This window comes from Chelonus insularis, unplaced genomic scaffold (assembly GCF_013357705.1).
Source record: "Chelonus insularis isolate UGA/USDA-ARS -01 unplaced genomic scaffold, ASM1335770v1 contig_131_pilon, whole genome shotgun sequence".
NCBI classification, from domain to species: Eukaryota; Metazoa; Arthropoda; class Insecta; order Hymenoptera; family Braconidae; genus Chelonus; species Chelonus insularis.
The window spans coordinates 29,941-56,402 of NW_023276372.1; the positions used below are offsets into that span (position 1 = coordinate 29,941).

The 26,462-nt window shown below is 28.1% G+C and overlaps 1 protein-coding gene across 10 annotated transcripts; it reads right to left on the reverse strand.

Moving 5' to 3' along the window:
* Camta (Calmodulin-binding transcription activator) lies at positions 1 to 26,410 on the reverse strand. Of its 10 annotated transcripts, XM_035095076.1 has the most exons (18): positions 23,994 to 24,438; positions 20,862 to 21,036; positions 20,044 to 20,183; positions 19,603 to 19,958; positions 18,530 to 18,797; positions 11,093 to 11,184; positions 8,433 to 8,621; positions 7,958 to 8,353; positions 7,189 to 7,875; positions 6,784 to 7,119; positions 6,462 to 6,709; positions 6,186 to 6,385; positions 5,870 to 5,980; positions 5,022 to 5,176; positions 4,518 to 4,933; positions 3,896 to 4,051; positions 3,737 to 3,761; positions 1 to 3,222 (listed from the first exon to the last, which is right to left on the reverse strand). In XM_035095076.1, the coding sequence occupies exons 4-18, from the start codon at positions 19,837 to 19,839 to the stop codon at positions 3,127 to 3,129; spliced, it is 3,612 nt and encodes a 1,203-aa protein (XP_034950967.1). In that variant the 5' UTR covers positions 19,840 to 19,958; positions 20,044 to 20,183; positions 20,862 to 21,036; positions 23,994 to 24,438; the 3' UTR covers positions 1 to 3,126. The 10 variants fall into 10 exon arrangements, with proteins under 10 accessions (XP_034950967.1, XP_034950963.1, XP_034950964.1 ...); XM_035095072.1 differs by lacking the exons at positions 3,737 to 3,761; positions 23,994 to 24,438 and adding an exon at positions 25,764 to 26,410; XM_035095073.1 differs by lacking the exon at positions 3,737 to 3,761 and having other exon boundaries at positions 24,122 to 24,437.
* Positions 26,411 to 26,462: the final 52 nt, after the last annotated feature.

Genomic DNA, 26,462 nt, shown 5'->3' on the forward strand with positions numbered 1-26,462 from the left:
TTTTCAATCTTGAGACATTCAAAAGTCACAAGTATCAAATATCACAAAAAGTTTATGAATTCTGCTCCCTAAAATCTTCCTGCTTATTATTCTTTAATAAAATGAATTTCATACAGTTTTTTGTAATTAACACTAAAATCATGGCAAAGATTTAATATATTTTACTTTTCATGTCCAATAAAAACAATTCTAAAGAATAAATAAATGTAAACAAATTACGTATATTTATTTTAAACATTAAACACAATTGCTGCAATATGTTAACTCTTAACAAAGCAAAAAGAAGATGATTAGTGATTGAAAATCATTACGGTAAAATTGCTGAGCTCTTGAGTAACCAAGTGTTACCATTAAATTCACTAGGTTTTTATACTAGAAAAGAAATGAGATATCATTAAGTTTGAATAGAATAAAAGTGAACACTTATGTGCTCAGTAGTTACTGCATTTAATGATCACATTGTAATTGAAAACCAATAGTTTCATTATTCACGTTTGTACTATATATAGAAATATTTTTTAATACTTTTTATAATTTAACAATATCGTATTCGGAAAAAAGCAGATAAGTGGCTGTAACTATGATGTATTAAATAATTTTCTAGAAATAAATAACTAGTGTTGTCAATCACTAATCATGTTCAATACGTTAAATTTATAAATATAAATAATTGAAAACTTTTAATGTAAATTTTCTGAAAATATCATAAAACTATGCAACATTTGTAACATATTTATGCAACAAAAATTCTTCAACTTGTTAAGTTTTTTTTTTTTTTACAAATATGAAGCTCTTGACATAAAATAGGATACTTTTATAATACTGCTCATTCAACAAATAACAACTTTTCAACTACACAATAAAAATATTTTACAATATTCTATTAAGAAAAATTTAAACATAATTAAAGAGAATTTAAGTACAAAGTGAATCAACAAAAATTAATATAATAAATAAATGAATAGTTGATGTTGCAATTACTTGGCTGTACGAATTTACTTTATTTCCAAGTATCAGAGCCACATAAATACTTTCTTAGATCACCATAAGTTTATCACATTATGTAATATTTTATTATTGATATTCTATCATCTACACGTGCATATTTTATAACTCGATCTCAGTCAACTTTTAAGCACTTTGTTCTATCCTATTAAATCTAAGTATAGATATTAGAAAAAGAAATTTTATGAGAAGTTGAAAAATGAGCAAACGGTATAAGGGCCGTTTACCCTATATATACAGAGAAAAAGAAGTCAAAAATCTTGGTAAATTTTCACTTCATTCATAATAAACTGAAGAACAAGTTGAAGAACAATTATTTTCTTCTTAAAGTGTAATTTTCAGTTTGTTTGAAATTCAGTAAAAATTACAATATTTTCAACTGAATTTTTTTCTGTATATGAACTTTGTCTACAAAAAATTTATAGTAATATACAATGTAAAATGCACTGCCCTCAACTATAGAACAATAATAAAGAACATTTTTTTTTTTTTTTTTGTTATTTTCTTTCATTTTGTTTTTTTCTTTTTATCACTTTTATCCATTATTCATCATAATTCGTTGGACGTTACCATAAGTTCGAGCATCTCAAATAGAATTTAGTATTTTCTATCTCATCAATTGTATGGTTGGGGTTCACGTTTGGTAATTATTATGTAGATGAGACTTTAAGAAAATACTCAACATCACAAACAAACAGTCTCGCGTTGTTTTGTTTTTCGCAGTTACTCAATTGTATAAATTACAATTCATTAGTAAATAAAATACTCTATGCTCTTGTTTATTATGTAATTTACTATTGTAGGAACGTCATATTTCATCTACTCGAAATAATAATATAATTTATACATTCTATCGCAATAGGATAATGTTTTTACATTAATAAAATTAAAGTCATATATTGGTAACAAATACGACTGTTTAGCACCAACAGTGAATTAAACAATCAAAATATCCAACATTAATTTATCCAACATGTAGCTTATTTGATGTCCTAGTTTACAAACTCGAAAAGCATCTCCTGTACACTATAGCCATACAAGTTTTTTTTTTTTTTTTTGCCATGTGCCAAACTTAATACACTCACATTACAATTCAGTCTCAAAAGTTAAAATTTTTTTTTTTTTATTTTTGTTTCTACGTCAGTAAACATTTTCAATATGACGAAATGACTCATGACTTGAATTCTTCTTTGCTCAATCATAAATATTGCGCTACAAGACTCCATAAATGATATGTGATTGTAAATCGTCAATATATTATAGACTTAGATTCTAGCTTGATAGTAATACAATAAAATATTATTGAATTAGCATTTCGTATATCAGCTCAGTTCATTAAATAAATAATAGCTATAATATGAAGATTAATAAATATTTTTAAGATATTAAATTTTAGGAAGTGAATAATAGTTAATATCATCTAATCATCTCATAAAAAAGCATTCATCATATCACGGTACTAACTATGGAACAAACTGTTATTTAAACTCAAGACTACTTAAATGGGATTATGAATGCATCGAGGCAGTGCCATGTCTATGTAATAACTATATTAGTAATAAATTTCCAATTATTAATGTTAATATTGCAATAAAGCAAAACTTTATAGAAGGAATTTATTTAGTTGAAAAATTGCGTATTATTATCGTTATTAATTTTATTATTATCGTTATTATTATGAAGATTTTCTCTGGAAGATAATATAAATCATCTGAATGCTAGTTATGTCAAAGTTTTAAAAGAATAATGATGTAAGTTAGTAAAGTTGATATCTTAATAAAGTTATACAATGAAATTGCTTTCATCAAATTATTCTTTTTCTTTTTTTTTTCTTTCTTTTATTTCATCTACCTAATGATCGATTGAATCTTGGCTCATTAGTATTCATTAAGAACGGCCAGAACACTGGATTATTATTTTGTATTAGCTTATTTACAACAAAAAGGACGGCCGCATTAATAAACATTTTAAATATAAAAAAATTGCATTAGTTTCAAGTTGACATATATCTTGATTTCCACTTTATTTATGTAACTCAAAGGAAGTATGATTATGGCTAAATTTAGGTAAGTAATCAACTACGAGACGTCTAGATTGGCTGTTACTTGGTTGACCCCTGGGCTAGATAAGAGCGAGTTTTGGAGGGCAGCATCCCCCTGTGAAGTGGCCGCTAGCGGCTTCTCGTTCACGTTTCCGGCGGCCCTGGCGTTCTGTAGCCTATTATGAGTAAAAACATCCATTAGTACCTATTGAAACTTTGATGCTGATGATAATAGATAATTTCCTCATAAAAGCTTCGTCAATTTTTCTAATCAACAGATAAAAGCTTTTTTCAGAGAAACAGGGGATGAATAAGTATTTTTAGCTGATAGATTTTTTGATGAAAAATAATCTGAGTTAAGTAGACGGTGATTGCATTTATGATGAGATATTGACATTGTGAATAATTATTTTTAGGGCTAAACTTTCTACTTGAGTACAATTTTATTCTTTTTTTTTTTTTTTAATCACCTTGATTGATGGCTTCAGAATTTTTTTAATTATCACATTTTAATTTCTTTAAATAATTTTAACAACCAACCAATATCTTTAGAGTTCAAATTTATGATATTATTTGTATTTCATAAATTAAAATAAACCAACATGTTTGTCTGATTTTTATAAGTTATCAATCCTCTGTTGGTCAACGTTCTCACTCATACATCATTTGTTACTTTCAATACTTACTTACCAATCGTGAATCATTCCATGACAAGCTGCATTATTGAATGAAAGATATTTTATAATAAATGCATTGTAAAATAGTAAAGAACAAAGGGTCAACAATAAAAATAATTAAAAATTAGTCGATGTAAAAAAAAAAAAAAATATAATTGTATGGTAGACTCACTTGACTTTAGATTGCCGCATAAATTGTTGAATTTTCTTAGCAGCTTGATGTGCAGCCTGCTGGTGAACAGATTGCTGTCTTGTGCTCGTGGAACTGGGACGAGCACGGTAACTACGATAGTTGCTTTGAATCACCAATGCAGCTTTAGTGGCTTGTCTGCAATTAACATAGGTCACATGTATATAGTTATATATGTATATAGGTGACAAAGCAAAAATCTAATGATAATATATTCCAAGGTATTTTATAATACAATATCTATTATAGTCTTCATTTAAAATTGAGTTATATGAATTTAATGTCCGCTTGATTAATTAAACAGATTAATACTAATATAGAAACTTTGTCTAATAAGGCATCTAAATTACCTATTAAAAGTTATCTTAGCGAAAACAACATTAATCCGATTTTACAAGTAAATGTATTTGTCACAAATATTAAATTATACTTCCTTTAGTTGGATAGTTCAAATGCCATAAACACTAATCTGACTTGATCAGTATTTTTGGGATTGAATAATTTATATATCTTAACGAAAATTTGCATCTGAATAATTTGGTAAATGAACTTGATTCCTAGCATATTAAAATTTAATTAAAGAAATTAAACTCGGGAAATTTACCTGTAATAAGTATATTGTTTGTGACGTCTGTAGTATTGTTGAATTAAAACTGCTGCATGTCTTTCAGCTTCTTCTTGTCGTTGACGACCCTTATAATTCCTATATGCTTTTTGAATCATCCTAGCAGCATGATATAATTCACGTTGTTCACGATCAGACAGTGTCAATCGGCTTAAATCAGCCTCACTGCCACCATCAATATTTTCACCATTAGTTAATCCACCATAATCAGTTCCAATATTTTTTTCGCAATTGACATATTCATAAAGCTGATTATTGTGTGGTGAAGGTGAATCAGGTGTTAGACAACTACTTGATGGACTTGATGGACTTGCTTCAGCATCAATATCAGATACTGATGCTGCACCTCCACTGCATTCACGATATGAATCGAATAATTCACCAGAATCGAGAGGCTGTAAATAAAAAATCAATTTTTAAATATCAATTAAAAATAGTAATAAATATTTTCTTATTTTTTAACTAATTGAATAAATTATTTACCATCTGATCCATAAAAGCATCGTCTAGTTGTGTTAATGGAGGAGCTCGTGAAGATAAAGATGATGATGACGAATCACTATCACCTCTTTTTATCCTTTCTGGAAGAGCAGCTATAATTTGTTCAGCCAAAGTTAGAACTCGTGCATCTTCTTCCCCTATAAAACGTAACCATTTACTCTAATTAAATTTAAAAGTTATCAAGAAGAACAATGGGAACAGTATTTTTGACATAAACACAGAACATTTTTCACGAAACAGCTGATCAATAATTATTGTTCATAAAATCCTTACCATAAACATATTTAATTCAATTTAGTTATTGTTAAAGAATTTTTTTATTTATATTTATTATTGCATAATTTAATTAAAATATCTAGTCTCCTCAGAACTATAACATCCAGAGATGTGCTTTCAAATATTTAATGTGTATTAAATTTTGCATACACAATGTTACTTTTGGTTGTTGTTACTAAACCAATAATACCTAATAAAGAATGAAAGGATTTTAGGCAAAAATTATATTCAATGAATATTTCACGAGTTTGTTTATGAAGGCCAAGCAACACCAACACCGCTAAAGCTGCAGGAATAGAAAATTCTAATAGGGAAATTAGTTACTTTGTATTTACTTGCTTTGATTCAGTGACTATAGAAACTACTGTACCTTTTCAAGTTAGTTATGTTAATACAAGAAATAGATGTGTTAATGTAGGTAACGTACAAAAAATGAATGAATGCGCAGAAGTAGTCACATACACTTATAACAATTAAACAAATGAATAAACAGTAAAACACGACAAAGACAGGCACAGTCAGATAAAAAGGGATTACGAGGAAGGTGTACGGACCTACAGATGATTGGGAGGAACCTGTAGTATTCTTCAATCTATGCTGGCAATGATCTATAGATGAGTCATCTTCTTGCAACAATTTCATCCTGTCCAGAAGTGGAGAATCACCTGTATTGTCAATAAACTCTTTTAAATCTACATATAATATTACTCATTACGTAATTGATTAACGCTTTTGTATATACATTGCCAATTAACTGAATTACAAGAGAAGTTTAAGAGAATAGCAAAATTCATCAGATTAAATCATTGATTTACTAATAGAAGAAATTTATAGAATGGAATAATTTTCATAAAACAAATAGAAACTAACACAATGTCAAGTCAAGGCCACTGTCTTGTGAAGGACGTCTCTGATTAGGACTTGCCGGAAGTAAAAATAGTCGTTCGTCTTGTCGTTTAGCTTCCAATTGATTCAGCTCTTTAACTATATCCATGTGGCCATTTTCTGAAGCTAAATCCACAGCATTTCTATTTTGACAATCTCTTACATGTAAAGCCATGGCATTCCATCTGAAATAATTTTAATAAATTTTTATTTTCTATTTACACTTAAATTTTGCATTGTTTAATTGCCAAATTCCCTTACCGATAAAGTATACGTGCTGTATCTAAATGACCGGCAGCACAGGCCCATGCTAACGGCGTTAAACCTGCAGTATCTTGCTTCAAAGCATCAACTTCCGCCTCTAAAACACTACTCGGATTTTCAGCTCTCCAGTGAAGAAGTGCACAAGCTAATCTCGAATATCCTAAACCAGCAGTGAGATGCAAAAGCGTTGGCCCATTTGATTGAAGTGGTTCAGCACCAACTTGCCAAGGACGAACTACGGCATCCTGTTAAACAAATAAACGCATGTTTATTGTTGTACGTCAATAGATGATTGTTTGCATTAGGAGTTGCTTTGTACCTGACAATAGGTAACTAATCGTTCCTCAAGTTGCATTGCTGGAGATGATGAACCTGGTCCTTGTAATCGAGACTCGACATCTGCAAGACGATCTAAAAGTGCTTTTTCAGGATTGAGTTCTGAAGAGGGTGCTCGTCTATACTCAAAAGCAACACTATCTGATACAACAAATCCATCACATGCAACTTGGAGTGAAGCAATACCAGGTGCATGTGCTGGACAACGACAACGCAATACACCAGGTTGAACTAGACTTGCTTCTACGGGTTCAGCATCAAAAAGAACAGTATACGACTGCGAACCATTATCTCCAGTCCACGGCCCTGCTATTAAAACCTACTTAAGAATAATTGGAAAAATTATTTTGGAAAGAATTATTAGTTTTTACTTCAAATTATTCATCACCTTTACACCGCCTTCAGTATAACTCCATTCGGGACTGTACTCAGCAATATGGACGGCAGCTCCTGTAGAACAAGTATTATTGGCTTGCGAGTTATTTCTAGTTCCCGTCTTAACGTGTTCCGTGTCAAAATCATGAAACTCTGGAAGATCACCAAATACATCGAAGGCATCAAGATTAACAAGCACATCATCAGAAGAATCAATAAAATCCATCGCATTCATAATTTGATTGTCTGCTGGTGATGGTGATGGAGACGATGGTACCATATTCGCGGATAAAGTTCGTTGAATATCTTCTTGACTGAGATCAAGTGTTTCCGAAAAATCAGTTATCCCAGTATTACTACTAGATGCTGAAGGTGTTTGATGAGTTGATTGATTGATGTTGTTTTTAGTGTCAATATCTTGTTTTATTTTTTGATCATGATCAACGTTCGACTGTTGTACTAAAGTCTGCTCACTTACTGATTGCATCTCTATTGGTTGGTTTTGCTGTGGTTGTGAATGTTGATGAGAATATGGCTGGCTATTTAAAATTAAAAGCCCACCACCACCTTGTATTTGTTGAAGACTCAAGACTAAAGGTGCTGATTGTTGATTTTGAGCTGAGTGGGAATGTTTGGAGTATACACGAGGTACCGAAGAAGCTGTAGTTGAAGATTGTTGACTTCCTGTTGTTGAAGTTACCTATAGATTTCATCGCATGTAATTAATCATGTAAAAGTAGCTAATCAATCTTCAAGCTAAAAATAAATAATCTAAATTTTACCTGATTATCTGGAGTAAGCCTCCTCGGTGCTAATTGAGCATTACTTATTGAGGTTGTTGATGATCTTTGTCGATCTAATAATTGCGACACGATCATATCAACAGGATGATTTGAGTGTTGCGAAAGGTGTGGGTGGTTCGGGTCATCATCGTTACCAAGGAACATAGGTCTCAACTGAGACATCAACTCATCTCTTGTCCATTCTTTTTTATCAGGAGGTAAGGCAAGACAAGGTGGTAAAGCAGCAAGTTTAGCATCACCATCAGGGTATGGAACATTCAAGTAATGAACCAATACCACATCTGGATTCTGAAGGAGCCAATAACATCTTCGATGGAACGTGGGTAATATCGCAGAATGTACATAGCAACCATATATACACTCAACACCTTGTACCTTTTAATAAATTCATTTAATTATAAACCATTCTGGTAGGACCTTGTACTATCATAAATATAAAATCCTTTAAGACTACCTTGAGCTTCATGTGATCCTCACGTGTAGTTTTTCCGTCTTTTCTTTTCTTCCAGCAGTATCCATCTCGTCGATAACGAACTTTTTTTCGGGAATAAAGTAGCATAGATCCACTTCGGGGTCGAACTTTGACTTCTCGGCTCTGCCATTCTGCATGTCTTTGAAAACTGATTAAAATTGCAGCAATTTCCTATAAACCAATAAATTCAATCTCTTAATAAATCCCTAGTAAGCTCATGATATTGTAAAATAAATGAAGAAGGAATGGATTGGTCTTTTCCGAATTTTAATCTGAAGCATATTGAAGATGATACTAGGAATGTTTTCGACAGAAGAACCTTTTAAGTCTGTCTCTTGTAAGATATGCTAAGTTTAAATAGAATAGTAGATATTAGATGTAATAATCCCAAAATGGAGTTGACTCGCAATGGTTGAGATGAATCCTTATTTTTTCAAAGAAATGTTAGCTCCATCAGCAGCTGCAGTTTTCATTGACGAGTAGAATTGTATAATAATATTTTTCTTTATGATAAGATACTCGGATCCTCTTTTGTAGAAGTTATTTCTTTAGGAGACCACCAGAGATTGATAGCCACTGATAAGAAAAAGTAATATTATATAAAAGCTGTTAACATAGCTTGTTATTCTGTTATCTTTCTAAAGACTTTTGATCCACTTTAGACATGATATAACTTAATTCCGATTGTCTCTTATTTGCTGACAATCTCAACATTTTCCTAGGATTATCAACAACACTGACATGAGATGGTCTAAGAGGATCTTGATCCTCTCAGTAGTTGATGCTTCTTGGATTGTTTGGACTAGCAGTCAGACCACTGATAGGATAGCGTTGAAGTTTCCGTTTTGGAGACGAAATTACTTTGAATAGTGTTTTAATTATAAAATAAACAACGCCATGATAGAGATACACTTGCTATCTTGAAGAGGAACAAAGTAAACCTATTACAACTTCTACTTCTCAATATAAACCTTAATGCAGATGCTGATTTGCTTCAGAAAAGTAAAAATTTCTTAATGTTTCTTGCAAGTTCAACTTAGCATTTTTTCCAAAATTACACGAGACATGAACTCAAAAGATCCTTCTATAATGGTTAGTTGGTATTTATGGCTAGACATTTTGGATATTCAGGATGAGTATTTGCTTTACAAATACTGGGCAGGTTTGATTTTCAAATAATCTCTGTGTATAATGTTAGTCTAAATCTTCAACATTCTAAAATATTCTTGATTTGCTTTTGATTCGAAAATACTCCAAACATTTAGGTTGAATAGCTTCAATTAAAAATGTGTTTTAATTTAAAAATACTGTTTTTAGAACTGTTCTACATCTGTAGGTACTTGATGGAGGTCCAGATTTCAGAAATGAAGTGTTATTAAAGCTGTTTTAAGATAATAATCCATTAGCAACAATGTAGTCTAGATATCTTTACCTTTATGGCAAGAATATGAATAATTATTTATTTCAATTGTGTATTAATCACCCTTACCCAATCGATCTCAAGATCAATGACTATCATTAATATAAGTCACGCAGTAGAATTGATTTGAAAAAAAAATATTTTTATGATAAATAATATCTCGGAATTTTAAAAATCTGTAAGTAAATGTTAGAGTTATCTAGGATACATCAGTTTGATTGATTTTTCTAATTAATCACCGAGTGAGAAGTTTTATAGTAATTTGAAGAAGAATAATAATAATTTGTACTAGTCTGTAATAGCAATGTTTATCACAAAAGTAGGCCGAAAACTCTTTTCAAATCCAAATGTTTCTCTTATAACTTAAAACACGCGATCCTTTCCTCAATTCATAATTTAACTAAATGAATTATACATGCTAATAATTTTTTAAATAAATAAATTTCACATAATACATTTGAAACAAGTCTTACAGATACTTTATTAAAATAAATCCATCAGATTTTATGAGATCTTGAACTTTAAATTCCATTTTCATTTTTACTCTAATTTTTTATAGCACGAACTGTAATTAATAAAAAGGATTATACTAAATGTCTGGAGCATTAAAACATAAAAAAAATTATTAGAAAAATCTAACGAGAATTGAATTCACAAGATTGATTCAATACTGTTGACTCAAGCTCATTAGTTCTTGGTATTGATCGTGGAATAAAGTGAAACGTGGAGCATCGTAAGTACATACCTAACCGAATGCATCTATAAATTTATTTATTATAAAGTTAACAAAATGTTTAAATTACAATTTTAATTCGAAATGACATCAACGTGATATTTTAATCTACCATGCCTAGTCAGGCTCAACAAAAGCTCTAATTAAACACGTTTTTTTTATAGAACTTGAAGCAGATGTAATGCTGTCACGATGATAATTAATGAATTAACAAAATACCTACTAATTATATTTCACTAATTTTTTATAAACTTCATTACTAATTACATCATAATTTAGATAGAATAAAATATTTTCTGATTGATTGATTTTACATTTTGCAAAAAAAAAAATAAAGTAAAAAAAAATATATCAAAAATGAATGATAAAAAAAAGCAGAAAGCTTCTTTGATCATTTTGGTATTGAAAGTCAGTACTGAGTTTTATGATGAATCCAATTTATTCATTAAACAATTATCAAGAATTATTTAAATATAAATAATATTTTACCTCATTGGTGTTCCATCTGTGTCTTTGTGTTGGGAAGTGTTCTGCACGTGGTAGTGTCTCCAAGTTCTCTGGCAATTTTATAGGATCACCGTCTATAACAATAAATGACAATCACTAATGGATAAAAAATAATCATTTTTAGAAACAAACAATAAAATATAGACATATCAATAAAAATCAGATAACTTTTATTGGATGTTATTGAATGACTTCTTTAAGATTTAATGACCTGTGTTTTATTATCTATTAGATATTTTTTTAATAATAAATCTTCACAATTCATTGATCAGATTATCATTCTCAACAACTTTTCGATTACTACAAATTCAAGAATGTGAAGGGATATTGATATTTTGTTTTTGGTAAGAAAAAAAAAATATTTATAAAATTATTATCAAACCATCATTGAACTATCAGATAAAAAGTATACGATATTCTTCCATTTAATAATGAAAAAATTGAGAAAAATATTTTATTGTAAATATTTTACCAGAACCGCAGTGTGACCTATTTTCATTTAAGCATTTACATAATCAGAAAATGGAAAAAATATATGAATTAAATATTATCAATTTTAGAGATAAAGAAAAATAATTAATAATAAAATTATTTGCATAAGATTGTCTTACTTTAATTGCTTTAATTGAATATAAGATTTAAAATAAGAATGAAAATTGTTCATTGTATATAGTTATGTATTATTAAGTTAATGAGGGTTTATCTTTCACCTAATCACCTAGTTGTTTCAAATCAAGGATACTGTTTCGTACAATTAATTAATTGGAGTCTTCAGCAGAATCAAATTACTCCTATATCTCCAATGTATTGTATTTGTTTTGCTCCTATTTCAACAGACATGGTGAATATTTTTCAATAAAATTATTCAAACGATTGTATAATTAAATAAAAACTCCAATTATTGACACTATTAAATCAACAACAAGCGTTTTCCATTTTCTTTTTTTTTTTTTAATTGAACAAATTTATTTTTAAATTGAGGTAAATATTGATTTTTAGAAATAACTTTTTTACTTCATGAAATAAATATTTTCATTTAAAGTTTACATTTTTAATAAGAAAAAGTAAATTTCAATGAAAATAGATCAATTTTCATTATTATTTATCATCATTAAATATGTTTAACTTTTTTCCAACTTAACTTATTCATTATATTTTAAACAAAACTTTGGAAATATTTAAAATAAAAAAATTTTTTCATTTCTAAATATCAGAGGATGTTGAACTAATCCTTAAATAGGTTGGCTTATCTAGGAATTAAAAATTAAAAGAAAAAAAAAGAAAATGAAGTTAATTATAAAAAGGCATAATTAATTAAGCTAACTTTAATAATTTTATTAATTAGATTAAAATATTATTTCATCACATAAGTCGTGTTATCCTAACGATTTCCCTTCAAGGAAATTAGATGATTAAATCAGAAACTGTTTTCAGTACAGCATTAAGCAATTAACATATTGACCTCTAAAAAATGTTAACATGAAAGTAAAATGTTACTATTCAATACTACTTGGTCACCAAATTCGGTATTCACAAGTAATATTTTAATATCACCAAAATTATGCATCTTTTATCCAGGTAATGCTAAAAAAAGTTCATAAAAAGTTTAATTACTCATTTCTTTCTTTTGTAAAAAAAAAAAAAAAGAAAGAGATTGCGAGTTATAATAACAGTAAATGAAATAAAAAGGGAAAGAAATTCTTCACAATGTTTCCGTAGCTGATTTGGTATGATCACGAAATCTCTGAATAACTCGCAAATTATATTACAACCTAACCCTGAAAGTTGCCAAGCAATTCCATTTCTTATCCAACCTAGCGATCATTTTGTACCTAAATCACGACAGAATGCAAGCATGTTTCTGCCACAAATGAGTATCAAACTTTGATAATTATCTTATCGCGTCAATGTGCTTATAATTCCTACAATTTAACTTAGTATTATTACTATTCTTAAGCTGAACGTCTTTACAATATATACTTATTCAACCTAGTAACTGGCCTGGGAAGAGATATGGCATATATATGAATCTTACTTGGAGCTAGTGGTGTTGGATAGGTCGCGTGGTAGACGACTCGTTGAGAATTCGCGTGATTGTAGTTCGCCATAGTTTTTCTCTACCAATTATCGAGTAGCTCAGAAATCGATATTTATACAAGCTTCCATTGTCAGTTGCAACGAAAAATAATTAGAGATTCAGATATTTACAACATTCAATGACTTCATTAATCATTCCAATCAATTCCTTCCTAGATATTTTTCTCCTTCAATCTTCAAATCTTATCTTCCTCCTTCTATTATTCCAACTCCGTATAATTCCTTTCGAGATGAATTGCTTAAAATCGATATAGAGTATCACAATATAATGAAAAGAGAGTCCAGTTCTAGTAGTAAAATTCTTGATGATGCTTCTAGCACTCTTCAATATCCAGTATCCTTTTTATTCGACGTCTTTCCTATTTTATGTTACCAAGACTTTACTATCACACAATTCGACCAGGGTGAATCCTTCAATTTAAAATGGCCATGTCACGATTTCGGAGTAAATACAAAAAAACAACTTCCAGAACAATCTCACACAACCAATAAGTTGTAATAGTGTGGATTAAAAGTTTTTATTGGTTCAAAAACACAAGTTGAAAAGAATTTTAAAATTGTCACTTTTACATGTGCGTATCGTTACGAATGTCAACTTATGTTCATATTATTTTTCACTAATAAATTTCAAAGATAAGAAATAGTTAAATTTATCTAACTTAATAGCTACCGATGTATAACATAAAATTAAAAGCGTCTTCGTTGATTTATTTTCTAATTATATTATTATTCTAAAAGCTGAATATTAAATCACATTTTTTTTTATTAATGATTTTATAAATATAAAAAATTATAGTTATTTATTTTTATTATTATTATTTAATATTGTTCAATTTCACTTAAATTTTTTTTTGTTTTTTTTTTTATTTTCTTCACTACTACACTCTTTATTAATTATTTTTAAAGACTTCAATTCTATCCACAACTGATCAGATAAATATATTCATCGACTTTTACACTTTTCTTTCCATTTTTATATGTTTGAAAAATGCATTTATTTATTTATTTATTTTTTTTAAAATTTCAAGTTACGACACTGAAACTGTCTCTACTGGTGGAGACAAAGTAATATAAAGATCACACGTGCACAAATAAAAATAAATATGCATTTCCTAATTTCGTTGAAAGATAAATTCCCTAATAATAAATTGAGCAGCGTTTATTATAACAGATAATAGATTTTATATGTTTATCATCGATATTATAAAATAGATAAAACTTCTATTCACATTATTCTTCTTATAATTGATTTAATTCGTTGTCATTTGGTGTAACAATTGATGGTGATTCCTTATTTTAATACCTTATTTTCTGTCTCTTGTTATTTTAATATGACTTGTATATAACGTTTCAAAGGAGAATGGTATTCAAATTTAATATTTCGGATATTTACAAATGTTAATTATTATTATATTAAAATATTTGAAGTAAGTTTTTGTTGGCCCCGCGTGTCTGCTCCCGAGCGGCGGGAGCCGCAAAGTGAGCCAGCTGGCAATTCCAAGCACCCCTGCGCACGCCATCAACCCCTTTTTTAGAGCTTGTGTAATCCCCACTACTCCCCTTTATACAGTCTATCTCACCTTTTCTCTTAGTAAACCCGGTTCGCTCGAATTTTAGCTGCAACCCTGGCGAATCTTCTCTCTCTTTGCTCCACATTGCTTTTCGTTACTATCTCATTCTTATCCTTACTCTGTCTTATTTTACCTTACATCCACCCGTCAATGATGCGCAAACTGCTAAAATATTTGATCCAAATGCAACCGAAAAATAGTGCAAATATTTACCGAATTATATAATCCAAAAATTAATTCGTGTTTAATCATTGATCAAAATACATTCATCAATTGACGTTATCAGTTTATTCACAGTGTATTTAAAATAGGTATTTACTCGTGCAAAGCATTCATGAAAATGTGCTTTTATTACTTTTCTAAGTCTAAAAATGGTCAAATAGTATGTTAAATTTGTTGAATCAATAAATTCGTAACTAGTAGCTGAATATTAGTAAAAATATATTCTTAATTCAAGTTTGATTAGAATTTCAAATAGATTACGAGTAAAATGAACATTAAATAGTAGCTCATTCTGTCCAAATATCGACAGCATGCTTATTTAAATTCTGTCAAGCTTTATATGTTGATATACAAATGCTATGCGTTCCAAAGGATCGATTCGACTCCGCACGCGTATATATGTATATAGTGTTGTAGTGGTAGCCATCCCCTTCTGTAAATTCCCGGTGATAGTTTAGCGTGCTGCTGAGACAGTAGATAAATGTGTGATGATCAATTACGTAACGTGATAAAATTAGGTCAAGAGTCAAACATTTCTTCAGTGGTCGTTTTAAAATTTTTTTGTTAATAAATTATTATCTTCAGTATCTCTCAGGCAGTAGATTAAGATTATGAATTAATATCTTCTATTTTTAAAATATATTGTCTTTTCTTCTATTACATTAATTATCCTGTAAAATGAATTATTTAAAACGATGTACGTGTTTAAATTTGAGCTTATGCCATTTTTTCCACTCTATAAAGTTGAAAGATTTATATAAAGTGATAAATTATTGGCTATAATTAACAAATATATTATAAATTAATTCAGTAAATCTTTTTTTTTTCGCTTGCTATTTAAAAAATTATAGAATAATAATGATAAAAAAAAAACTTTATATTATTGAAATTAAATTAATGATTGAAAGCAAAGTATTTTTTTGTCACAAATTATGAAAAAATAATTCAGCCATAAAATGATAATATTAATAGATAAAAGATGATTATTGATAGTTCAGTGTGTAAAAGTGCCCTGTTTATCAAGCATAATCATTTTTCAAAAGGTTAGAATAATAAATTTATGTTTTCAATTTGTTTCTAATAAAATTGTTGTTAAATGGATGTAAAAAAAGGCAGAATAATTATTTAATTATAAAAATTCCAAAAATTCTAATCCTTATGATTCGGATCAGCTAGGAATTTTAACTTGAAGGGTCTATTTTACCCCTTTAAACCGCTTGTCAGCAAGTAAAAGCACGTACATGGCACTTGAAATATCATGGAAGATAAGATATCAAAAAATGAAGTCAATCAAAAGTGGCGAGTACGAGCTTTTCTTCATCAATAAATCATCTTGAATTCATTCAACCTAAAATTAAGATGATAATATCTAGATAAAATCATCATTCATTAAATAATTGCTTTCACTAATCGATATGTATGTAGTAATAGCAAGTTTCTAATTAATTAAAAATGATAAGAAAAATATAAGTTTAGTAATTGAACCAGGAGTCATAGCTACATGACGGTAGCAAAGTTTTAAGTTTAATTTTAAATCATAAATAAATTTTCCAGTTGAAAAGCTATGAAGAATTAGATATTGCTAATTGATCCTACTAACTCTGACACCCTAGACTTCACTTAGATCAATGTCCCTATAGTCCAACATGTGATCCTCTTAATTCAATTTGATGCTTTCAGGTGTAATAGAACATCAAAGCAAGTAATACTATCATCACGTCATGTGATATCAGATCATTTCGTATATCTATTCAATAGATCTTGTTGAGAATCTATCCAACTGTCTGCTTGGACAGGAATTTATCATTATACCAGTCAACAAAGCCTAACATCTATTAGAATTCTTGAATTACTAAACTATTTCTTTGTTCCTTTCTCTTCTTGTGAAACTTTCAAGAAACTGATGGACATTCAGATCTTCTTCTCAGTCAATATGAACTAGTTGAAGATCCAATGCAACATCTAGCCAACCTATTTTTATAGATTCATCTAATCTTGATCAATAAATTTTTCTCAAGTTTCATCCATTTTACATTATAATCTAAGTTGGTTCAATATTATTTTAAACATCATATTAAAAAATAGAAAACCATTTAAAAGATTAAGACACAAAGATAAAGTTTAATTCTTAAATCGATTTAATTATTAAATATATTTTGATTTCCTTCATTTGTGATACATTCATCACATCACTTCCTGCACATCATAAAAAAAAAACTAACTTGTAGCTTGAATGTTATTGCTGTTAAGCTGTGTTGAATGGAGACATTAAATCCCTCATTTTGTCATCTCTAGCAGAACAAGACATTTTTTAGAATCTCGAATTGAAGAAATGCATGGATCAATTTAACATTATTCCGGTATTCGTGATTGGTTCATTAAAATAGAAAACAACAAAGAAACGGAAGCATCCTACTCACGCTGTTGTCCTAATTCCATCCAACAAGCCTCCAGTCAACACTTAGCAACAACTTTGCCACGCAAGTCAAATAAATCACGTCAGTTACACAAATCGCATAAATCAATCAAACGATATATACACGTGAATGATTATTTCTTTTTTTGCAGTACAAATTAAATGTTTCCATGATAGTTTATGAACTGTAGGAATTCTACTCTTAGTAAATAATTATTAGATCTGATTTCACTCAATTGTACCTATTCAGATCTCTTATTTTTTTTTCTAAGATCTAGAATATCATTCAAATATTTGAAATCAATTAACTTTTCTCACTTTATTTTTTTCAATAAATAAATTCAAAAATAATGCACCATTATTATGACCACTTCAGATCTACTTTACATAGCTACTGATAAATAAAATTATTTATTTTATTACGAAAAATTAAATGGAGTGAAAAACAGAATAAGACAGGTGTAATTATAAAAGTTTCTATCAAAAAATAATTAGCAATTATTTAAACAAATTTATCGAGAAAGTTTTCACGAAAGTTAATAAATAGATGTTACTGTAATGTATAAATCAAAAACAGTACATCCACAATTCAAACAGGAACGTTCATCATCATGTTAGACTGTCAGTGGATTTGCCAAGTATGAAAATGATTAAAAGCTATGATGATTATTTAGAGCTGACAGAATCCTCACAAAAAGTTCCGGATTTGATTCTTGATCATTCTGAATTTCCTCCAAGCTTTCTATCATTTCAGTACTATAGCATCAACATTAAAAATTCTTCAAAAATTGTTTATCAGTTGATTAATATCACAAAAGGTACAATAATTCAACATGATTCATGAAGATGTATGGTTCACGAGGTCAAATTGTACATCACCGGAATTAAAGTTTAATTTACAATGAAAATATCCATAAGTAAAGTCATTCTGATTATTTATACATAGACAAGAATTTTTATAAAGCTTACAGATTTTCTGTATCAATATTTATTGAGGATTTGATTAAACTCAAGTCAATGACAAATTCATATATTTTTTAAATATGATATATTCAAACAGACCTATTTTTAAATTTAATTTAACTTGATAAATAAATTTCAAAAATTACTTACCTACAATCACACCATCAGATTTATTTTGGAAGCCACAATTATGGTGTTGTTTCTCATGAGTTACTTCTGTCAATTTTTGTTTATTTCCAGAATTAATATCATCATTTTTGTTCTTAATATCTTGAATTTCAGTATGATTACTCTGATCGATTGAATTAATATTTACTCCTATATCACTTGGTTTTGAATTTATTATGTTATCATTGAGTATAACATTCCCATTATTATTGAAATTATTATTGTTATTAAACAGAATTCCATTATCAATCTGTAAAGAAATAAAGAAATAATAGCTGTCAATTTTTATCAAGATAATATTATAGGTATATATTTTAAGACAATTAATTAGGTATGAAGCTGTCAAGCAATTTGAGTTTTACAATGTTTGAGGGTAACTGTTACTTCAGGAGATTTTGTTGATTTTTTTTTATTAATCATCAGTACAATAATAATCTATTTACTGATCAGAAGCAGCAATAATTTGATTTATTTTAAAAATTGTCTGTAAGGTCTAGCTTTTTGATTAAGCTGCTACAGTTAAATCTCCTGCAAATAACATTCACTGAATAATTTAGAAGTGTTTCCTGTTAAATTTTTGACTATTGATTAGAAAGCAATCATCAATTCCCCCTGATTCTTTCAAGCTAGGTCATTTGTATTCATTCTATTGAATATTTTTCGATTATACTGAATAGTATTCATAAAAAGTATATGAAATAAAAAATTTTACTCGTTGTCTTCTAATTTTCTAACCCATTAAAAACATGCTAGACATAAATGACTATGGTTAAAGGAATCAAGGTATAAAAAATGTTAGAGGAAATGAACACAAGGTAGAGATAGGTTTTTCTTTCAATTAAAGTTAATTTTGCATAATTATGCAAAAAGGTAGATTTTTAAAAATTCATTCTACCTCAGGAATCTATTATCTCACAGATCTGATCGAAGTATGAATAGCATTAGGGTATATTGAGGACGGTTTTTAATAAGCACATAAAAGGATGATAAAAAGTAAGAAAAATGATACAAATATTATAGACAAGAAAATAAATTGTTGTTAATATAAAACTTACAGTAGAATTCATGCAAGATGTTGAAGATGAACGGATCACCACAATACGATTCTGGTTTTGATCGGTGGATACTACACAGTTGGGTATTGTATGATTTTCGTGTTGGGTGTGATGGTTCGTTTCTACCGAAGTGTTACTCACAGTGTTAGAAGCATTTGTAACATTACTTGTACCTAAAGATGTTTGCCTTATAACTAGAACGCTGCCAGCCGGCTCAAACACCACCACTTGCCTCATATCCCTTTTACCCAAAATTCACACCTCGTACCACGCAAATTATTTATTGCGCTAACTACAAGGATCACTTTTAACTTATTTGTTCAAAAGTTATCTTTATTAGATAACATTTTATCTATCTGCAACAAAAATTATTCAGTTAATTATCAAAATCAAAAAGATATGTTAACATGGTGTAATTAAAATATGAAACATATAATTTACCTTTCTGACAATTGGACGATGTCAATAGAAATGCCTATGTTGATTGACAATTAAAATTATGTAGCTGATATATTTGCAACATCCATCTCTTCCAATAACTCTTCACCAAAAAATCTGCTGACAGTCTTGATCTTGTTCAGCTAGAAAAATTCAATGAGCAACAATTAATATATTTATTTTAAATTGATAATCCAACAAGGTTTATTCATAAAAAGTGGAATAATATTCCAATATCATTGTAATCCAAAGTTCAGGTATAGCAATAAATGATTATATTTTAAAAGAAAATAAGTAATAAAATTTATTTGTAATCAACCCTAGAGTATAATAACGAATCTTGATGCAAATATTTATTCTTTAAGAATAATTTTAGAATTTACTAATCCTCAAATTTCGTAAAAGGTTTAGTATTCTTAAAATTGAATTTAGTATGAGGCTTTTAGATTCAGATTTACCAAGTTTGCTTGAAGTCAGTTGATTTAAAGGCTTCAGCATCAGCAAGTAGAAATAGTCTTTCATATTCAGCCTATGAAATACCTCAGAATCAAAGTTCTCATCTCCATAAAAGATTCTACCCACGACTACATCAGAATTAATCTTTCAATCCTGATGAATTTACTGTTTTCAAACAGTGTCAAGGGTTATGTACTACTGAGTTAAAGTTATTTTGAATAAAATCATTGATATAAAGTTTTCAGAAAGTATCAACAAAGATAATATACTATGATGGATGCATTTTTTTGATAGAAAAGATGAATATATAGATTAAATACAGTCATTACCATAATCCTCAGTATCATAATAAAATAAAAACAAACCTTTTAGTTTTATAGCCATCAAAAAGTGCAATGTTTGCATTTTGCATTGAGCCTAGGCAGATAAATTATGTCGTTGCAAACTCGGTAGAATCCAAAAGCCACATAGTATTCAGTTATTTATGGATTTATTTCAATTGATCATAAAAAGTCATCATTATTTCTGGGTTCACTGATTCTAGAATTAAAATAAAACGTAATTAGCATAAAATCTCATGAAGCTAAGTATGAGATCAAGTTGCTTTGGCATAGGGTTAAACAAATTGCACCCTTTGAGCTTTCAGTTGTTTGCTAGGTATAAAGTATTAAAGTGCGAATACTCAAACAAGACTAAAAGAGCTCTTATGAAATCAAAGTTTGTTGAGCTTTGTTAGTATAAATCAACAATATTTTGCACTCATTTTTTTTTTTTTTTAATTTCACGAGAAAGTAATTGAATTCAACAACACAATAGCAAGCTTCTTTGCTGTTATGTTGATCCAGAGATACATCAATAAAGAAGATAATTTTTTTTTTTTTCCATCTATATTTATATTTGTATTATGAGATCATAAACCCTGAAAACCAAGTTTGAAACAGCTGACCTATACTCGAATCTCGATACATTTATTTATGAGATTGACGAAATGGACATTCCAATCCTAATACGCATGCTTCTGAATCAGCAATGATAGCCCATTCCTTCTCATATTACACGAATCCCCTTGCCAATTGTACATCTCTCATTTTGCTGAAGGAAGTGGGCTATAGAAGTAAGCAACCCGAGCGGTCACCTATTCAAGTTCTGAACGTGCGCAGAAAAGTCTAGCATAGGTGACCACCGTGCATCGAGCATGGAGCCATTATAGCTATCAACATAGGTATAAATATTTGGAGAAAATTTTAACCAGGGGTATAATCATTCTTGGACATAAAAATCGGATGTAATCGAGGAATGTCCAAACGATGCTCAATTTATCAGTTAAAAAAAAAAATTGAAAACTTTATAAAACTAGATCTATACATTAATAAAAAAAAAAAAAGCTTTCTGTTGGATGTATTTTAATGTTGAGCTTAAGTAAATTCATTAGCTTTGTTGTAAAATTTTCATGATATTAAAATTTAAAAAAGAGAATAACAAAAGTAGAATTTGTCAACTTTTTTTTTTTTTAGCAGAGATCAAAGTTCAAAAATGTAAATTTATGTATAAAACCAAGTAGTTAAAGATTAATTAAATTATGTTGACGCGGTCAGTTTCATAAAATTAATTATCAAGTTGAGTAATTCATACTGAAAATTTATTCCTTCTTGTGCAGTAAAAAAAAATTATCCCTAATTTAATGGAGATTTAATCGATATAATGTTAGTCAATGTATAATATGTAACACCAGTAGTAAACCATGTAAAAAAAAAAATCTTAAAAAATTTCTCAATGAATTAATTATGAATTTATTTAAATACTTTTCTAGATGGTAGATTATATTGTACATATATTTAAAAGTTTCAAGTGTATAAAAAGTAAGTTGAGAGAGTTATGATAAACTAGGTCACAATTGAGCTTAAAGGCAATGAGTCTCACAGAAAAGGGGAAGGTTGACCTGGGCGTTTCATTACGTTCGAGTAGAAAGAAGCCAAATAGTAAAGTGTCCGATAAGCATACAGTTTAAGTAAAGGGAGTAAAAAGATAAAGTATTAATAATAAAAATCTAATAATAATTGCTTTCTATGTCATTCACTTGCACATATCTATACACCACTGGTCTTTCATCTTTAAATATAACAGGCTTTTTTCCTCTAAAAATTCTTTAATGATCCTCAACATTCCTGTTGAGAAGAGACTGCATATAGTTAGAACAGAAAATGTTTAATGACTCAACAGCGTAACTTTAAATCGACAAAAAAAAATTTTAATCATTTTCAAGCAAGCAACGAATATTCGAGCCCGGACGCGCTTGCTCGTTGGTGTAATAGCAACGAGCAATCCTTTAACAACATCTTAGCTTTCAATGAAGATTGATTCGCTAAATATTTTTCAATCAAAAAATCTTTTGCTATCATGTCTGATTTATTTCCATGAATAAAAAATATTTTCAATAATTTGTTGAAAAGATAAATTTTTTTTAAATTATTTATATAATTGTGTTGATGTTTAAAAAATTTTTTTGTTTATCAATAATGTAATTAATAATGAAAAAATAGCATTAAAAGTTAGTCATTGATCTACTTCATAGAAAAAATATAGCATGATGATAAATAGAATATGGAATATATTCTTATGGAAATATAAATAATGTAAATCTTGAAAACCATCCCTTTCCTTAACCAACTTATTCATATTTGATTTAAATGTATATTTTATTTCAAAATGAATTTTGTATTTATCTAGAACAGAAAAAATAATAATAAATAAGATTCAGAAAAATTATTCATTGCTTTAATATAACCACAGGAAAAAGGGGTTTTTAATAACAAAAAAAAAGTGTATGTAAATAAAGAAAATGAATATTGTTATTAGATGTTGTAAAATTTCATAAATAAATAGTTATACGATAATATAATATAATATAAATATTATTATAACAATATTTTTTCAATAACAGATTATTCATGAATAAAATTGTCTTCATTATTTATTTTACCTCTAATTTGTAAAACTTTAATTAAAAATGTTGAACAAACAAATGAGTTTTAGTAAATTGTAATTTACATTTTAAAATTACAATTCTTGCATTAAAATAAATAAATATTTTTTTAATGATACTAGAAAGACACGGTTATAATGGTCATATTCACGAATAATTTTCACGTAAAATAATAATAAATAAATAGGTCATTAGGTTTTTATTTATGATGTGTAGATAAAAAGTGCTTACACGCAAGTGTAACTAACATATTTATCCACATTAAAAGTCTAAACTCTGGTTTTATTAATTATTAAATAAAATTATCATTTAATTTATATGTCAGAAAGTCATTTAAATAAATATATCTAACAATAATGTTAATTATTATTACCAAAGTCAAATATCATCTTATTGTCATATATTTATATTACAATAACTCACGTGATCTATCAATAAAAACAATTGTCATTTGTTTTTTTTTTTTACATTTCATATTAATATTATCTAGATAGTGGTAGTCAGATATACATACCATCTTAACTTAATACTTATTGGAACAACATTATTCCGTCGTTACTTTAACACATTTATTAAAATGACACTTTGTTTCTTATATCAGGATTCAATAATTTTATTTAATTATTTAAATATAAAACTAACCATGTTAGATCTAATAAATATAATAAATTCACAATTTTTAAAATTGAAAAATGATTCCTTTTAAAAATTTTATTTCAAACGACAGAAGACTTCTGATCCATGCTTGTAACTTCATTTTAAAAACATGGTACACATAGAATTACACTTATCACAAACGTGATTCTGACACTTGATGTTATTTTATATCAATCTACTTATAAGTTGTTATACATTTCAATGTCTTTCTGGATAAAGAATTGTAAATTTTTGTTAATATAGGTTCGAAGATGATTGAAAAAATCCATGACAGATAAGAGTTCATCTTAACTCGTGTTGCACATGCGTCAAACCACACGGTAACGAAGGTAACTATAATGAACTTGGCCAAAGAAGGTGCTTTTTATTTCAAACACACATTTTCATTCATCATTATTACATGTGCTTCAATTTCATTTTATAAGGGTAATTTATGTAGGATAAAAATCATGAACTCTTCAAAGAACAACTCAAATTTAATATATTCTTCATATCACATATTTTACTCCAAATATTTTATAAAAATAAAACATTTAAATTTGAATGCTCCAAAAAGATTAAAAAATTAAAGATAAATTTTTAATTAAATTTAAATATTTTGCCATGATTTAAAAATTATTTGTTTTTATGAATATGATTTAAAAAAATTATTCCATCATTCGGTTATAATAACCTTCAATTTTGGAGCTAATTATTTATTAAACAGCCAACACTAATATTATCCGACTTTATATTTTATTAACAATTTGATTTAGTTTATTGAATTTAAATACTCGCGCGAATTTTGATTACAGGTAGTTTAGAAAATGTTCTACAGTATTGGATGACAATTTTGGAGTAAAAACAAAAAAAAAAAATGAAACAAACTTGAAGATTTAAAATATTCATGTGAATATTATGATGTTAAAGATCATTTTTTATTTATAATATTTTTTGTAATAGAAGGGAGAAAGAAGCTGAATGATCCAAAGAAATTCCGATGTAGGTTCTTTTATCAGATAGACTGTAGAGTTATTTTAAATAGCACTGATATATCCACAATCACTTTTCTAAACTACTTGATCAATCTAGCCATACTATCAATATGATAGAGTAGTTTCAATTTTCTACCTTACCAAGTTGAATAGAATTTTCAATCGAAATGATAAACCTATGATTCACAATAATTTAAAAACATAAATATTGCCAATAGAAAAATCACAACGAAATTGAAGTCTAGATTGTCGGTGATTTATTTTCAAGCATTTTGTTGTGAACAATAGATGTATATTTTTAGAAATCCATGAATATAAAATACTTCTTTCACTTTGAAAACTAGTTTTAAAAATTCCGTTTCATTTTATTCGATTCTATAATTTAAAACTTTTTTCAAGCTGCAAATTACAGATAAAAATAGTAGCAATTATTCAAATATTATTGAATATTGAAATAAGCCAATGAAGAAAATTCCTTGGAATATTTTTTTCGATTACAAATCAAAACAAATACTCTGCAAGCGATGAGGAAGAGAATAGAAAATATTTTGTTTGTATACAAACTGACTGACATGAATTAGAGCACATGACGTCAGAAGTAACTGGTGTTTTTATGTGCAGATTTATTATTACAATTTGAAATAAATACTCACCGTCTGTACACTCTAAAATGATGATAAAAAAAATCTGTAGTGGAACTGTTCAAGCACTGAAGATTAGTTAAAAATAGATGATTACTTTGAAAATTATCACTAAATATGTCGACTAAATATTCACTAAAACTCGGCATATCGACATTTTATTCTTTTTAAATTCACAATTGAGATAAAATTCTTTACTGTTTATTCTTCACATTTAAAATAAAACACTTTAATAGTGTTATAAAAAGATTGATAAACTATAATCGCTAGTTTTGTGTAATTCACTGATTCTTGTAAACTTCTAAGAAATTTACACTACAATACTAATATGAAAAAACATTTTAGTGCACATGATTATTATTCTTATCAGTTGAATTTAATATTCAATATTGAATATTACTGCTGATAATGAATAATTATGTGAATTATTTAATATGTAAAACATCCAACCACCAACACTCATCAACGTCTTGGATGAAACTGACCAAAACCAACATGAGCCGGTAAAATTTATCATCCCCACTTATTGCTCATTTCATTGTTCCGCGCAGAACAATGCGCAGTGGTTAAAAACTTTTCAAAATTTTTTACAATTCAATTTGATATTTTTGTTCAGTTAAAAATAATAAAATTAATTACTCAAGCGATTAATAATGCTAAAATTGAAATGGTTGGCTGTTAGACACATGTGCGTTGACTAGTAAGTAAATA